The sequence below is a fragment of the Podarcis pityusensis genome (assembly GCF_964106645.2).
Source record: "Podarcis pityusensis genome assembly, chromosome: 18".
Taxonomy (NCBI): Eukaryota; Metazoa; Chordata; class Lepidosauria; order Squamata; family Lacertidae; genus Podarcis; species Podarcis pityusensis.
The window spans coordinates 3,690,902-3,707,920 of NC_138043.1; the positions used below are offsets into that span (position 1 = coordinate 3,690,902).

Here is a 17,019-nt window from a genome sequence, read left to right on the forward strand (position 1 = left end):
GGTTAAACCACAGAGCCTAGGGCTTGCCGATCAGAAGGTCGGCGGTTCAAATCCCCGCAATGATGGGGTGAGCTCCCGTTGCTCGGTCCCTGCTCCTGCCAACCTAGCAGTTTGAAAGCACGTCAAAAGTGCAAGTAGATAAATAGGTACCACTCCGGCGGGAAGGTAAACGGCATTTCCATGCGCTGCTCTGGTTCGCCAGAAGCGGCTTAGTCATGCTGGCCACATGACCCGGAAGCTGTACGCCGGCTCCCTCGGCCAGTAAAGCGAGATGAGAAAATAAGAATGGATAAATATGAAGAAATCTGGAACGAATATTTAAGCGATAAGGCGGGTAGTGGTGGGAAGCGGGGCGGGGGGGAGAGAGGTGGGAAAATATTGTTTTAAAAAGGTGTGGTCCTATGTATATCAGTGTATTCAAATCTGAATTGTAAAATTGTGTTATTATTGTCATTATGGTTTTTGGTGTATGTGTCCTTTGCGGTCGATGTTTGTATCGAAAAATTGATTAAACAATTTTTTTTAAAGGGAAGCAAAAGTTAAAAGAAGGTTCGCTGCCACTGGCTTAAAGAGGGTGCAAAAAACCGTCCCAAGGTAACCCCGGCCCACTCTCGGTTTTAAACAGCGAATTTTGAAACAGAGAAACGCAGGCGAGGATGGAATGTTTATTACGTATCAGCCGGAGGGTTGGTTTTTCCAGAACTACCGAAAGAGGGAAATAACTTCCCTGCAATGCATCAGTCAGAGTTTTAATAGTATAATTGTTCTCGTATTTGTTTTTCAAACTGAAATTTTCAGGTTTGGAACCAGAGGAAAACTGCACGAGTTATCTTCCCAGAATTGTTTTACCAGGCCCCTCCATACACAAATACACAGCTGCTGGTCCCAAATCGAAGGGCGAGCCCCAGTTTCGTTCTGACAGTCCTGTTTCTCAAATATTGCCTTGCCTTATTGGTCCCCAGGGAAAGGAGATTCGTTTTGACACAAAGACACCTGCGGCCCACCAAGAAAGCCGTGTTTTCTTGCCGACTGGTTGTCCCATTTGGAAAACTCTTGGGTTATTACGGCCAATGTTAATCCTACCCAAAATGACATTTATGAGCGTTGGTCGACTCTGAACAGGGATGTATTTAGAAGCAGGCTGGTTTGTAGCATACCACGCCACAGGAAAAAGGAAGGAACTGCAAATCGTTTAGGGGGAATGCTGGCCTAGATTGACTTCCTGGGGTGAGGAAGGAAAGGGGGAAATGATTCTTCCTTCTCATCAGTAGCACGGAAGGGAAAGATCCGACGGCTTTAAATAACCGCGGTTCCCCCGTTTTAGCCTGACCTGCGGCACAACGTACACCGTTACGGGATATTGTCACGGCGGGGATGGTTCTGTTGAAACGGCATTTCCTGGCTGCCATTTTCCTTCGCCAGCGAATACGCTTTCTCCAATTGCTAAGCGATTTGTTGCGACGCTGCAGAAGAGCCGAAGGCAGCCGTGCCTCCTGCTGTAAGCGGATGAGCCCAAGGTTTGGGTCATCGCTTGGATGTAAGCAAAACAGAAACGAAACAAAAAAAACGTTCTGGAACCTTTAGGACATCCAAACGCAAGTGGGTCGCCAGTTCCCCTCATCCTAAACTGACCATGGCTGATGGGAACCGGAGTCCAACGACATCAGGCCAGTCCCTCGCCCCTGAACAAAAAAGCCCCTCTCCAAATTCCTTAAGCGCCAGCACTGGGTTTTTCGGCACCCCCTGAACCGCCACCAGGTCTTGCTGGCGCTGTATTTCGAAAGCAGTTTGTGGAACGCCGCTGCAGGCGACCCAATGAAAGGGCGAGGCGATACCGATGTCGGGGAGAGGATAGAAGAACTGCGTGGTTTTCCCAGTCGGCAGGGGAGGCGGTGGCGGGAAAAGGGGGTGGGTTTAAACAGTGGCGATCTCCTTCCGGTTTGCCACATCTGGACCCAAGAAGAGCAGCCGCAGCAAACGTCGCTGATGGTCCCCTCCTTCTCAAGGAGAGGAAATTCCTGGCCCCTGAGCTGCGGCAGACTGGCGACGTTGCACCGGTGACGGGACCCCTGCCCCAAGCTGGAAGTCTGATCCGAAACTCTTGTCCTGCCTGTTTTTAGGAATGTGGAAGGAACACAGTCCTGGAGGGCTTGGTGATTCGATCTCCAGCGTCACTACATTCGTCTTGTCGGCCGCGGGGCAAAAGAGGGGACGCCATCTCTCCTCTCCAAGAGCCCCGGAGATGAAGTTTGTGTGGGGCAAAGCAGCTCCAGGTAACAGGTTTTTTTAAAGTAACAGTTTTTAAAAAAGGAACAGAAAGGGAATTGATAAAAGTGGCTTCCGATGGGGCTCTCCACCTCCTCTGGTCACTTCAAGGCCGTTGGTCCCGTCATCACCTAGAAAACGAAAGCAAAATTACAGGGAATCTGCCAGTTGCTCTACGGACTCAGGTAAAGGGTAAAGGGACCCCTGACCATTAGGTCCAGTCGTGGCCGACTCTGGGGTTGCGGCGCTCATCTCGCTTTACAGGCCGAGGGAGCCGGCGTACAGCTTCCGGGTCATGTGGCCAGCATGACTGAGCCGCTTCTGGCAAACCAGAGCAGTGCACGGAAACGCCGTTTCCCTTCCCGCCGGAGTGGTACCTATTTATCTACTTGCACTTTGACGTGCTTTCGAACTGCTAGGTTGGCAGGAGCAGGGACTGAGCAACGGAAGCTCACCCCGTCATTGCGGGGATTTGAACCGCCGACCTTCTGATCGGCAAGTCCTAGGCTCTGTGGTTTAAGCTATACAGCTGCAAAAACGACGTTTTAAGTGCCTCATACAAATGTGGCACTAGGTGGCAGTGGTGAGCTAATGGCAAATTCAATATATATTTTAAAACTTTTTAAAAAGCATTTTCAGTGTTTTTAATATATCTCTAGATTCAGTCTAGGATACAGATGCAGCTAATGTCCCGGGGGCTTTCTGGCGGTTCCCTCGTTGTGAGAAGTGAAACAACAGGGAACCAGGCAGAGGGCCTTCTCAGTGGTGGCACCCGCCCTGTGGAACGCCCTCCCATGAGATAAATTATTATTATTATGATTATGATTAAGGAGATAAAGAGCTACACAGCTTTTAGAAGACATCTGAAGGCATCGGGAATTTTTTCAATGTTTGACGCTTTATTATGTTTTTAAATGGGCTGGAAGCAGCCCAGAGTGGCTGGGGGAACCCAGCCAGATGGGCGGGGTATAAATAATAAAATTAGTAGTATGAATAGTATATTATTATTATTATTATTATTATTATTCCACACAAACTGGATGGAACCCCCTCCCGTTAGAAAACCCATTAGGTGCAACAGTAAAAGTTTTACATCTGCACCATAAACACCTTTCTAAACTTTTATTCCTCAATCTTTTAAACGGTGCATATCAGATGTTTTGTTTTGCCGTAAGCCACTTTGGAGACCCAGGTGTGGTGACAATCGGGATAATTTTTAAATAGAGAACAAAGGCAGCATTGCTTGCATCAAGTTATCTTAGCCGTTTTGTGGATGAATTAATCTTTTTTAAGAGTGTTGGCTTTCAGAAGCCTTCCTTGACCGGAGGTGAATATTCTTTGCCAGCTATCTATCTACAAGGCTTAGCTTAACTAGGCAATGGCTCACTTAGCTGGCCCTTGCCTTCCTATCTTCTGACCATTGAGCATAAAGGAACTGGAAAACTAGGCTAGGAGCAGCTCATCTCCTTTGGCGCGAAGGCCACATTCACCCTCTGGGGGCTACCACTTCTTGAAACTTCTTCTCATGACAAGGATTGCTCCAGTCCCTTGACAAGTCTTCCAAATACATGTATATTGTCAGGGAATTGGGGGGAGAGAATGGGGACTTACAGAGATCAGGCTCCGTTAATTAGCAGCTGTTCTTCCTCGGACGAGGAAGGTGACGATGGGCTGTCAGGAGGCAATGAATCTGAGAGGGGGGAGCCACTTCCGGGGCCCAGCCACCCTCGTAACAGAGGAAGGAAGGGGGTTGGGCTCAGGAAATGGATATGCTGGGGGAAACGGAAAGCTCCTTCAGTCGAGGCAACTGACTCACCGTGATGGAGACGGGCTTTTTAGCTCTTGTATATAGCGAGAACAAACCAATAAATCTTTGTAAATATGGCTGAATTCCCCGACTCTTATCTCTACTAGCACCCACCAATCATTCCTGACATATATATACATACATAATTTTATTTGCAGGCCGCCATCCCAGGCTCAAGGCAGCTTACTAAAGAATGAAAAAGATATACACAATTGCAACATACGAAAGTTGGTAATAAGCAATCAAAAACACGCAACCAAATCAAACCGTTTCCACATAAAACATGGTAAGATGTAAAGATAAGAAATTGATATAAATAACAAGAACTCCCAGTACACCGACCGAACAATACCCCAGCCCAAGAGTGCTGAGGACCTCAGCGCTAATATCTGCACCGGCCCTTGTGAACTTGGAGATGGCGGTTCCCTCACTGTGAGAAGTGAGGTTACAGGGAACCAGGGAGAGGGCCTTCTTGGTGGTGGCACCCGCCCTGTGGAACGCCCTCCTGTCAGATGTCAAGAATATAAGCAACTATCCGACTTTTAAAAGACATCTGAAGGCAGCCCTGTTTAGGGAAGTTTTTAATGTCTGAAGTTTTATTCTGTTTTTAGTGTTCTGCTGGAAGCCCCCAGAGTGGCTGGGGAAACCCAGCCAGATGGGCAGCGTATAAATTATAAAATTATTATTATTATTACAGTGGTACCTCAGGTTAAGAACTTAATTCGTTCTGGAGGTCCGTTCTTAACCTGAGGTACCACTTTAACTAATGGGGCCTCCCGCCGCCGCCCCACGATTTCTGTTCTCATCCTGAAGCAAAGTTCTTAACCCGAGGTACTATTTCTGGGTCAGTGGAGTCTGAAACCTGAGGTACCAGTTTATTATTATTATTAAAGGCTCAGGAGTAAACCCTACACAAATACAGAGTCCCTAAGATGGCTGGATAGCGCCTTGTACGCCTCCTTCCGGCATCTCCTGCAGTTTTTAATGCTTAATGCTGTATTGTGTTTTTAATATTTGACTGGGAGCCGATCAATTATTATTAAAGATACACTCACCAGATGAACACACCCCATAGAAGCAGGGGAAGTTAAACACATCCTTGGTTGTACAACCTTGATATAATCCTGCAGCAGGACTTTGGTGTCACCAGCCTAACACCCACAACCCCAAGGGACATTGATACTTGGCACTCACCGTCTCAAATTCCGTGTTTCAAACAGGGTATCTTCGTCGCTCTCGAGGGAGGCCATCTCCATGGGGTCTTCCGAGTTGGAAAGGAGCCCGTACTTTTTCCGCGGCGGTTTCCTCGTCCTGCAAAAAAATGGCCTGCGTTCAGCTACGGTTGTGCTCATCACGGGCTGTGTGTGACGTTAAGCAAGCCCAGAGCAGACCCGTAGAAATTTGCGGAGGTGGCCGGCTTAGCGACATTTCATTTCAGCAGGTCTCCTCTTCGGTTAGGGACGCGGGTGGCGCTGTGGGTTAAACCACAGAGCCTAGGACTTGCTGATCAAAAGGTCGGCGGTTTGAATCCCCGCGACGGGGTGAGCTCCCGTTGCTCGATCCCTGCTCCTGCCAACCTAGCAGTTCGAAAGCACGCCAGGGCAAGTAGATAAATAGGTACCAATGCGGCAGGAAGGTAAATGGCATTTCTGTGCACTGCTCTGGCAAGCCAGAAGCGGCTTAGTCCTGCTGGCCACATGACCCGGAAGCTGTACGCCGGCTCCCTCGGCCTGTAAAGCGAGATGAGCGCCGCAACCCCAGAGTCGGCCACGACTGGACCTAATGGTCAGGGGTCCCTTTACCTTTACCTTACTCTTCAGTTAAACTTAACTGGGTTACAATCTATCATTTCCAAACCTATCAGCCCAGGTAGTGGGTGGCGATGGAGTCGTTTACAAGGATAAAGGCAAGATTATTCTCGCTGCATCTCTAGAAGACAACTGCAGCATATCTGAGGCAGAACATGGAAGCCTTTTCTTAAAAAAACCTTCAGTCAATCTCCTAGCCTTCTTTTCTGCAAAACAGATACCATGCTGACCATGCAGAACAAGGCAGGGGGACAATTTTTCCAGCCAGAGGGGATTCTGAGCAATTTTCCGGTGGTGGGAGGTTCCAGAGGCAAAAAGCAGGCAAAAGGACACAAACTTTACCTTTGCCCAGCAGGCTAGTTTGTGCTCTTAAATGCAGAGAATTCTGTCCCTGACTCTAACCCTGTATCCAGTGCTGGAACTCTCACCAGCTCTGCTTTTAAACCCCCCCTTTCAATGAACTCTGAACTTTCATTTGCCCAGATGGGAAGATGGTCAGGCTGTTCTAGTGCACAAAAGGCAAGATTCACATTCATCACTCTGCCCGGCTTATCCCGCCCCCAGGGGCCCAGAAGAAAAGACAGCTTTGGGGCTCAAAAAGATCTCCCCCCCCCCATGGGAGAACACGCTCAGTCAGATGGAAACAACAAGAGCATATCACACAACCTGTTGAAGGCGGACGGGTCAGTTTTCCGACCCAAGGGCCACATCCCCTCCTGGGCAACCTCCTGGGGGCCACATGTGCCCCCCAAAAAGTGGGCCGGGTGATCGCTACATTTAAATTTCTTTTTACCCTAAGCCAGTTTCCGCACAAAGGCTGGGCTGGATGAATCCCAAGCCGGAATTAAGATTGCCGAAAGAAATATCAACAACCTCAGATATGCAGATGACACAACCTGGATGGCAGAAAGTGAGGAGGAATTAAAGAACCTTTTAATGAGGGTGAAAGAGGAAAATATGGTCCGAAGCTCAACATCAAAAAAAAAAAAAAGATCATGGCCACTGGTCCCATCACCTCCTGGCAAATAGAAGGGGAAGAAATGGAGGCAGTGAGAGATTTTACTTTCTTGGGCTCCATGATCACTGCAAATGGTGACAGCAGTCACGAAATTAAGAGATGCCTGCTTCTTGGGAGAAAAGCAAAGACAAACCCTGGAAAAGACCCTGATGTTGGGAAAGATGGAGGGCGCAAGGAGAAGGGGACGACAGAGGACGAGATGGTTGGACCGTGTTCTCGAAGCTACCAGCATGAGTTTGACCAAACTGTGGGAGGCAGTGGAAGACAGGAGGGCCTGGCGTGCTCTGGTCCAGGGGGTCACGAAGAGGTGGACACGACTAAAACACCAGTTTCCACACACCCCTGGAATCCTGGAATCCAAGAGGGTCATCTAGCCCAACCCACCGCAAGGCAGGAAATTTTTTTTGCCCAAATTTGAACTCATGACCCCGAGACGGAGAGTCTAGTGCTCTGCCGCCCAAGTGACCCAGGGTTTTAAAGGGCGATGACAGTTTATGCGATAAGAGGTAAAGGTAAAGGGACCCCTGACCATTAGGTCCAGTCGTGGCCGACTCTGGGGTTGCGGCGCTCATCTCGCTTTACTGGCCAAGGGAGCCGGCTTACAGCTTCTGGGTCATGTGGCCAGCAGGACTGAGCCGCTTCTGGCGAACCAGAGCAGCGCACGGAAATGCCGTTTCCCTTCCCGCTAGAGCGGTACCTATTTATCTACTTGCGCTGGTGTGCTTTCGAACTGCTAGGTTGGCAGGAGCAGGGACCGAGCAACGAGAGCTCACCCCGTCATTGCGGGGATTCGAACCGCCGACCTTCTGATCGGCAAGTCCTAGGCTCTGTGGTTTAGCCCACATCCCATTGCGATCATAAGCAAGGCAGAATATGGAAAAGGTGGGAGTGGGCGTGGCTTCGTGGGAAGGTTCTGAGGGCCGGGGGAGGGGGCCTGGGGGCCGCATCCGGGTCCCGAGCCGGAAGTGCCTTTTTTGGGGGGGGGAGGCGGCCTTCCTCCTCCTCCTCTTCCTCACCGCAGCGCTCGGCCCCCGAGGTAGTAGAGGAGGCCGATGCCGGCCACGCCGGCGATGACGTAGAGCGCCCGGTGAAGCGCCGGCATATGCAGGCCCAGCAGCCCAGAAGACGACGAGGAAGAGGAGGAAGAGGACCCGGATGTCGCCGCCGTCGTGGGCGCCGCCTCCGTAGCCGCGGGGTCGCCGGCCGGAGAGGTCTTGTTCCCCGCCGCCGTGAGAGTCAGCAGCGCCGCCGCCGCCGCCACCCAGACGAGCCTCGCCGCCGCCGCCATCCGGGGCTCCGCGGTACGGGTAGGCCGCGCCGGAAGTGGCGGCGGGGAAGCGGTGCAGCGACGGACCGGCTTCCGGTCGGCCGACGAGAGAGTTTCGGGGGAGCGGCTAGAGCGGCGCTCCTCAGGCTCCTTAATCCGCTCCTGGTTTTTTTTCTATGGACCCGAGTTAGGAAAACGAGGCTTTTTCCCTCAGGGAAAGGCCGAGCAGAAGCTGGGATTTGCTTTAAGAGTAGAGGGGAAACCGGGAGACGTCAAACAATAACAGTGTCTGGGGGGGGGAATGGGACTACAGTTCCCATGTGGCATAGCGCGCGCCGGCGGCGGCGAAGAATTCGTCCGCCGGCGCGATGCCTGACGGGAAATGCAGTCCTGGGCGCTCGCGGTGCATTGTGGGGGGGCAGCAGGCCTGAAGAGAATGAAGGACGAGGCGGCCTTTTTAAAGACTCGCTTCCGGTGTGGTGCCTGACGGGAAATGTAGTCCTGGAGCTCGCAGTGCATTGTGGGGGCGGCAGCAGCGCCTGAGAACGAAGGCGGCCTTTTTCAATATCCGCTTCCGGTGTGGAGCCTTCTGGGAAATGGAGTCCGGAATTCGCGGCTTTTTTAGCTGCCTATGAGGAGGCGCGGTGGCTTCTGGGAAGCTCCCCGTCAGGCCCCGCTTCCGCTCCACGCGGTGCATGCCGGGACTTGTAGTCTCAGGGTTCTCCCGGCGCCTTCCTTCCCCGCTGCTCGTCTCCGCTGTGCCCTTGGCGTCGCCATGCTCCCTCTCGGCCGCTTCCTCGCCCGCCGCGCCTGGGCCCTGGGCTCCCGGGCCCACGCCAGGCACTATGCCGAGGCCGCCCCTGCCGGGCAGGCCCAGATGGCCTTCACCTTCGCCTCGCCCTCCCAGGTAGTCGCCATGGCAACCAAAGTGAGGGAGGGGGAGGATTTTGGGGGGGGACTTCTTTAAAGACTGGCCTTTAAAGGGTTAACTTGCAGCAGTGGGGGAGCCTGTGGAACCTCCAGCTACGTGACAAGCTGCCAAGTTGCTAGTCCACAAGGTCGCTTCATTGGAAGGGGAAAGAGGTTTTAAAGGGTTAATTGAAAGAGGTTTATTTTTTTTCCAAATAATATTTATTATTTTCAGTAGATAAACATAATAAAAAAGAGGAGATTAACAATAATAAAGACAAACAAAAAAAAAAGGAGAAAAAAGATACATACCGCATATTACCACTTAATTAATTTTAATTTAAAGAGGTATGTTTAACCTGGAGAAGAGGAGGTTAAGGGGTGATATGATAGCCATGTTCAAATATAGAAAAGGATGTCACATAGAGGAGGGAGAAAGGTTGTTTTCTGCTGCTCCAGAGAAGCGGACACGGAGCAATGGATCCAAACTACAAGAAAGAAGATTCCACCTAAACATTAGGAAGAACTTCCTGACAGTAAGAGCCGTTCGACAGTGGAATTTGCTGCCAAGGAGTGTGGTGGAGTCTCCTTCTTTGGAGGTCTTTAAGCAGAGGCTTGACAACCATATGTCAGGAGTGCTCTGATGGTGTTTCCTGCTTGGCAGGGGGTTGGACTCGATGGCCCTTGTGGTCTCTTCCAACTCTATGATTCTAGGTTTAAAGGGTTAATTTAAGGAGGGGGGTATTATGTGGCTTGTCAGCCTGCTCCAAGTTGCTAGTCCACAAGGTCACTCATGACTTCAATTGTTTATTCTATAGGATTTACATTATAATAATATTTTTAGTTATTCTTTCTTTGAATAATTACATTTGCTTCTTTGCAAAAGATCAGAAGGAGGGAGATTTAAGAGGGTTACTTTGGGGAGGAGGTGCTTTTGAATTCTGGTGCTGGAGGAGACTCTTGAGAGTCCCATGGACTGCAAGAAGATCCAACCTCTCCATTCGGAAGGAAATCAGCCCTGAGTGCTCACTGGAAGGACAGATCCTGAAGCTGAGGCTCCAAGACTTTGGCCGCCTCATGAGAAGAGAAGACTCCCTGGAAAAGACCCTGATGCTGGGAAAGATGGAGGGCACAAGGAGAAGGGGACGACGGAGGACGAGATGGTGGGACAGTGTTCTCGAAGCTACCAGCATGAGTTTGACCAAACTGCGGGAGGCAGTGGAAGACAGGAGGGCCTGGCGTGCTCTGGTCCAGGGGGTCACAAAGAGGCGGACACCACTAAACGACTAAACAACAACATAGCTTTGTCACTAGTCCGCGACGTTGCCTTTCTGAAAAAAGTGCATGTGTAGTTTAAAGATATAAAAGCATCAAAGAGAAGTTTGCCGAAGTTTGCTCAGGTTCCCGTTTAGAATTCAGTTCATCACTGAAATATATCGCTTTCAATGCTTTGAAACTGGAACCTTGGAAACGGAGCGTACCTGGTGGTTCTGTACTTCTGGATTGTTTTGATTGACTTCCTGTATTTATTTATTTGACCCTTTATCACATCTTTTGTGTCAATTGTGTACTTAAAAGAACATAACAACATAGACACATCTTTGAAATAAATCGACAAAATTAACTTGCCGGTAGCTAAGCCCGTATAAAGTGTGTGTTTTGCAGCCAAAGAGTCTTTGCAGAGCCTTTTAAAAATAGGGATGGAGGGCTAAATTTTGGGGAAGGTGTTGAGAAAGGGCAAGCTGTGGGGCGGGGGAAGGCTGTGGAACCTCCAGCAACATGATCCAGTACCGACCTGCCGAAGGTAACTGAAAGGCAGAGCCGTATAAATACGCTGGAAGGCTGAATGCAGAAAAGTACCGTATTTTTCGCTCTATAAGATGCACCAGACCACAAGACGCACCTAGTTTTTGGAGGAGGAAAACAAGAAAAAAATATTCTGAATCTCAGAAGCCAGAACAGCAAGAGGGATCGCTGCGCAGTGATAGCAGCAATCCCTCTTGCTGTTCTGGCTTCTGGGATAGCTGCGCAGCCTGCATTTGCTCCATAAGACGCACACACATTTCCCCTTACTTTTTAGGAGGGAAAAAGTGAGTCCTATAGAGCAAAAAATACGGTAGCTTCTTGAAATGACCAGCAAGCTCAGGTGAGTCTGTAAAGGACCTCTCTGCTTCTTCTCACACGCTCCCTGTCCCCTTTTTCAGGTTTACTACAATGCGGCCAACGTGAAGCAAGTCGACGTCCCCACACTGAGTGGATCCTTCGGCATCTTGGCCGCCCATGTTCCCACCTTGCAAGTCCTGAAGCCCGGAGTTGTGACGGTCTTTGCTGAGGACGGCTCTTCCACAAAATACTTCAGTATGTTTGGAAACTGGGGCAGGGTTGCGGTTTCGGGTCCTTTGTAGCGAGACCCCCAGTGAACCATGTTAGAAACTCAGATACAGTGGTACCTTGGTTTAAGAAAAAGCTTACCGTATTTTTCGCTCTATAGGATGCACTTTTTCCCCTCCAAAAATGAAGGGGAAATGTGTGTGCGTCCTGTGGAGCGAATGCAGGCTCCTTGGCTTCAGCGATAGCAACGCGAAGCCTCCGAAGCGCAGAGGGAGAGCTCCCTCCGTGCTCCGGAGGCTTTGCGTTGCTTTCGCTGAAGCCTAGAGAGCGAGAGGGGTTGGTGCGCACCGACCCCTCTTGCTCTCCAGGCTTCAGGGATAGCCGCCTGAAGCCTCTGGAGCACAGCGGGAGAGCAAGACTCTCCTGGCTTCAGCGAAAGGAGTCTGAAGCCTCCGGAGCGCAGCGGGAACTTGTGCTGCGCTGCGAAGTCTTCAGAGATAGCCGCTGCGCTCCGGAGGCTTCGGGTTCCTTTCGCTGAAGCCGGGAGAGCAAGACTTCAGGTGGGTTCTGAAGGCAGCCCTGTTTAGGGAAGCTTTTAATGTTTAATAGATTATTGTATTTTAATACTCTGTTGAAAGCCGCCCAGAGTGGCTGGGAAAACCCAGCCAGATGGGCGGGGTATAAATAATAAATTATTATTATTATGTGCACCATCTTTCGAGTTCCTTGGATGAAATGGAAGGAATAAAGAATAAAGAATGGTTCATGGCCCTGTTCTCAGCTAATTCTTTTGTGTGTGTTTTCCCCCCACCTTCCTTGAAATTTTGCAGTTAGTAGCGGCTCTATCACAGTGAACGCAGACTCTTCAGTCCAGCTGCTTGCTGAGGAAGTGGCAATGTTGGATCAGCTTGATGCTGCGGTGAGTGGCGTGCCTGCCCTCTCTTTCCTCTTCCCCCAGAGACTTCCTTACATACCCAGCTGGAGCCTGTCTTTAAAATCCCTAAAAATATCAAAAGTCTGCTCCACGGTCATGCAGAGATTCTGCTAATTTGAAAACACTTCACATTTTTCTGTTCCGTGTGTGGCATCAGCGACGTCACAGACAGGAGCATGACTTGCTCCCCATCTGTAGCCCAATTTTGTGCTGGCCCAGGAGGTTTGCCATTTTTAGAAGAGATTTTATCACTTTGACACCTTAGTTCGAAGTATACCCTGCGGGCGTGAGCTTAATCAGTAACGTAAACGGCGTTTCCGTGCACTCTGGTTTCCGTCATGCGCCAGAAGCAGTTTAGTCCTGCTGGCCGCATGACGCGGAAAGCTGTCTGCTGACAAACACCGGCTCCCTCGGCCCGAAAGCGAGATGAGCGCCGCAACCCCATAGTCGCCTTTGACTGGACTTTTACCAGGGGTCTTTTACCTTTTCATCTGTAACGTGAAATATTTTCCAAGTTTGTTTCGACGCCGCGGGAATGACCGCATGCAAGACTTAACAATTGTGCGTGCATTGCTTTTTTGAATTTTTCAGTAGGGTTTGTAGTAAAAGAATACTTTATTATAAAGGAACAGTCCAGTAGGATAGGTGAAATAAAATAAAGGAAAAAAACAGGGTTCACAGCCATTATTTCAGAAAACTTAATAAGTGCATTCTCAAGAGAGAGCACATTGAATTAGATGTTGCCACAGAAAGAGACCCGGTGCAGAGAGAATGCAAAACAAACATTATGAATACAGGATGAATTGATGTACTTGCCTCGGAAATTGCCGTCCATGTGATTGGCCTGTCATATGCCTGCCAAACAGAGGCAAAGTCTATTGATATCCTTTATTGAAAAGTTACCGTACTTTTCCATCTATAAGACGCCCCCTATTTTGTGGGACTCAAATTTAAGAAAATGGGGGGAGATGCCAGAATTGTTGAGCTTTTTTTGCGGAGGATTACCCAGGGACACGGGTGGCGCTGTGGGTTAAACCACAGAGCCTAGGACTTGCCGAACAGAAGGTCAGCGGTTCGAATCCCCACAATGACGGGGTGAACTCCCGTTGCTCGGTCCCTGCTCCTGCCCACCTAGCAGTTCGAAAGCATGTCAAAGTGCAAGTAGATAAATAGGTGGGAAGGTAAACAGCATTTCCGTGTGCTGCTCTGGTTCGCCAGAAGCGGCTTAGTCCTGCTGGCCACATGACCCGGAAGCTGGACACCGGCTCCCTCAGCCAATAAAGCGAGATGAGCGCCGCAACCCCAGCGTCGGTCACGACTGGACCTAATTTTCAGGGGTACCTTTACCTTTATCTTACTCAGGTTGGTTGAGCAACCCCCACTTTTTAGCATGATTTTGAAAAAAACATAGCCTTATACACGGAAAAGTACGTTAGTTTCTCTGAAAGGAGAACAAACATTCCCATATGGAACCGAATCATTTAAAGAAAAACTCAGAGACTCTTTCAAGCCCTGTGACATGTTCAGACGATAGCGTTTTGTCTCAATCACCCCCGCCCGAAATGCCCTCCTCGGCAACTGTCACGTCGCACCTTTTCCCTCTTCTGGATCTGATCCCGATAACTTTTGTTCCCCCCTGCCGTTCGCAGACAGCCAAGTCGAACCTGGAGAAGGCCCTGTCGCAGCTGGCGTCCGCCTCCGACGAAGCAGCAAAGGCGGAAGCGCAGATCAGCGTGGAAGCCAACGAGGCGATCGTGAAGGCTTTGGAGTGAGGAGGGTAAGCCCAAATCCACGCTCTAACCATTACGCCACGCTTTCCCAGGACCCCAGTTCCTGGCACTGAGGGTGGTTCGAAGCGGTGAGAGAGATTTGTTGCTTCAGACAGATTCCTGCCGCTAGGTGGCACAGAAGGGCTGGCAGACAAACAAAGGCAAAATCTATCTGGTGAGCTTTCAGGCTCCCCTTCCTAAACCAGGGTGCGTTAATTGGCTATTCTGTGACTTTGCTTCCGTTCCATCCTGAAAAAGGAAATGAGCAGTCAAGGGCCCCAGTGGGAGAAAGGCCACTCTATCCCCAACTCTCTGTGTCAAGGAGGACCGAAAGAGTTCTGCTTTTTCCCCCAAAATTTTTTTTATTAGTTTTCACAATATTATAAACAAGCAGACAAACAGCGGAGGGGAGCCCAAGGGGATGAAAGGTCGGTGAGTTAGGAACTTCCCCTGCGTATGAAGGCAGGATCTTGCTGTGTTGAGCAGATGGGACCAAGAGTGAGTCCATTCCTGCATTGCTGGGGGGTTGGACTGGATGAGCTTTGGAGTTCCCTTCCAACTCTTTGATCCTATCGTTTTCTCTGTTTCTCTGTTGCAGGAATACCCCGCTGCTTTCTGGAAACGGCCCTGTCTCTCTTTTCCCTCTGGATCTCCTTCTCTTTGTCCGTGCAGATGGTTTGGGTAAACCCCGTCAATTTAGCTTTTGACCAATTAAAAAACGGGTGGAAAATCCGCGAAAGGCCCCTCTGCACCTTCGTCCTTGTTTACATGCTTGCCTGCGGCTTAAGAGCCCTTGCGCCATTTGCAAAACTGTGCACCTGCTTCAGTTGAAAGCCCTTGTTAGCTCAGTTGGTAGAGCATAAGACACTCAATCTCAGGGCACGAGTTCGAGTCCCACATTCCTGCGTTGCCACGGGTTGGCCCAGATGACCCGCAATGTCCCTTCCAACTCTAAGTTTCCATAGATCAGGAAGGAGAGGACGTTCCCCCTCAAAGCTGCCGCCTCTAGTCGCCCCACAAAATCCTCTGGAAATGCCAGCAAGCCTAATCTCCCAGGTACTGAATTCCCAGGTGAGCCCAAAAGGCTAGTTAAGCTGTTCATCCGTGGCAGGCTGTGGGGCGAGCGGCTGTTGGGGTCCAGGGAAAGGAGGGAAGCATCACTTTGAGAGCGTTTTAAGGCCTGTGGGTTTAGGGAGAGGTCAGAGCTAGGATGAGACAGGTCAGGACGTTCGCAGTGACGGACTTCTGGGCTCTCACCTCCGACATTTCACACCTGGGTGAACGTTTTTTAGGATGCAGCTTACATCTGCGGTTGCTTTCGAACTAACATTGCATTTTCATCGTCGTAACCTGCCCTGGGACCTTGGGCTGTGAAGGGCAGGTCAAAAGGTAAATGTACCCCTGACTGTTAGGTCCAGTCGCAGACGACTCTGGGGTTGCGGCGCTCATCTCGCTTTATTGGCCGAGGGAGCCGGCGTACAGCTTCTGGGTCATGTGGCCAGCAGGACTAAGCCGCTTCTGGCGAACCAGAGCAGCGCACGGAAACGCCGTTTACCTTCCCCCGGAGTGGTACCTCTTTATCTACTTGCACTTTGGCGTGCTTTCGAACTGCTAGGTTGGCAGGAGCAGGGACCGAGCAACGGGAGCTCACCCCGTCATTGCGGGGATTCGAACCGCCGACCTTCCGATCGGCAAGCCCTAGGCTCTGTGGTTTAGACCACAGCGCCACCCTGAAGGGCAGGTAATTCATCATAATTATGATAACCGGGGGGGGCCATCCAGAAACCGAGAGAAGGCTCTGCTGCCAGGTAGCAGCAAGGGCAGGTGACTGGGGGAGAGCTGTGTTAATTTCCCTGGTCTCCAGCAGCCTCGCCTTCTTCTCTCACTTGCTCACCCAGGTGTGTTATTTGGCCGGCAAGTGATCCAGCTCCCCTGCTTTGGCATCGAGCCTGGCAACTTCCACGTCACAGTGCGGGGGGCGGGCGGGAAGGAATAATAAACCCACAAAGACAGCACCCAGCACAGCAGCAACTTGGTGGCTAAACGAAACAGACTCCTTCGGAAAGTGGGGAACTACTCTCCTTCAGTTTTTTAAGCAGACCGGACAGCCACCGGTCACGGTTGCTTTAGTTGAGATTGGGGGTTGGACTGGATGACCCCTGGAGGTCCCTTCCAGCTGTACGATTCTGAGGCTGGTAGCCATTAAGAAGAGCTTGGCTGCTGCATCAGGCCAAAGGGGGGAGGAGGCCTGTCTAGTCCAGCATCCTGCGCAACGGCAGCCACTCTCCCCTCCGGTGATTGCCATCAGGGACCTTGGTTTGCCATCCGGGGCATGGGGAAGTCTCCTGTTGTGGCACAACTTGGGGGACAGGATCGAGGAGGATGTGGCCGCTCCAAGCCCCCTTCTGAAAAGTGCTGTTTCCCCACCACCGGTTGGAGAGAGCAGGTGGTCTTCAGATCTCAACCAGACCCATGATCCCATGCCTTCAGCCCCAACAGAAATCACGGTGCCCACTTTGTGTCTGCATGCTGACAGGCCTGGGGGGCGGTCTGCGTCCGTCCTGGGCCTTGACGCATCCCGGTCGTGTTCTGGTTGTGGTCGGAAGCATTCTGGGAAACCGTTCCTTCGCCTGTTCCTCACTTGTGCACCGTGTCGCTGGCTGCGTCCATCGTCGTCCTCTGAACCCGTTCCCGTTAACATACGAACGTAAGGAGAGTCGGCTGCCTCAGGCCAGTGGTTCATCTATTCCAGTCTCCTCTTCTCACAGGAACCAACCCGATGCCCCAATTTCGAAGCCTGCAGGCCGGATTACCCTCCTGCGGTTTCCAGGAACTGGGGTTCAAAATCATCGCTACCTCCGACTGTGGGTGCTCAGATCACAGAGCCCCACATTGGTCAAGAGATTCCTGC

General features: G+C 50.9%; 2 protein-coding genes across 2 annotated transcripts; one reads left to right on the forward strand and one right to left on the reverse strand.

Annotated features, from left to right (window-relative positions):
- Nucleotides 1–652: 652 nt before the first annotated feature.
- Nucleotides 653–8,862, reverse strand: FAM174C (family with sequence similarity 174 member C; the record flags this gene model as incomplete). Its single annotated transcript, XM_080988571.1, has 4 exons — nucleotides 653–2,396; nucleotides 5,267–5,383; nucleotides 7,915–8,339; nucleotides 8,635–8,862. The coding sequence occupies 4 exons, from the start codon at nucleotides 8,860–8,862 to the stop codon at nucleotides 2,393–2,395; spliced, it is 774 nt and encodes a 257-aa protein (XP_080844697.1). The 3' UTR covers nucleotides 653–2,392.
- Nucleotides 8,863–8,883: 21 nt separating this feature from the next.
- Nucleotides 8,884–14,857, forward strand: ATP5F1D (ATP synthase F1 subunit delta). Its single transcript, XM_080989262.1, has 5 exons — nucleotides 8,884–9,072; nucleotides 11,279–11,432; nucleotides 12,236–12,324; nucleotides 13,989–14,116; nucleotides 14,707–14,857. The coding sequence occupies exons 1-4, from the start codon at nucleotides 8,941–8,943 to the stop codon at nucleotides 14,109–14,111; spliced, it is 498 nt and encodes a 165-aa protein (XP_080845388.1). The 5' UTR covers nucleotides 8,884–8,940; the 3' UTR covers nucleotides 14,112–14,116; nucleotides 14,707–14,857.
- Nucleotides 14,858–17,019: the final 2,162 nt, after the last annotated feature.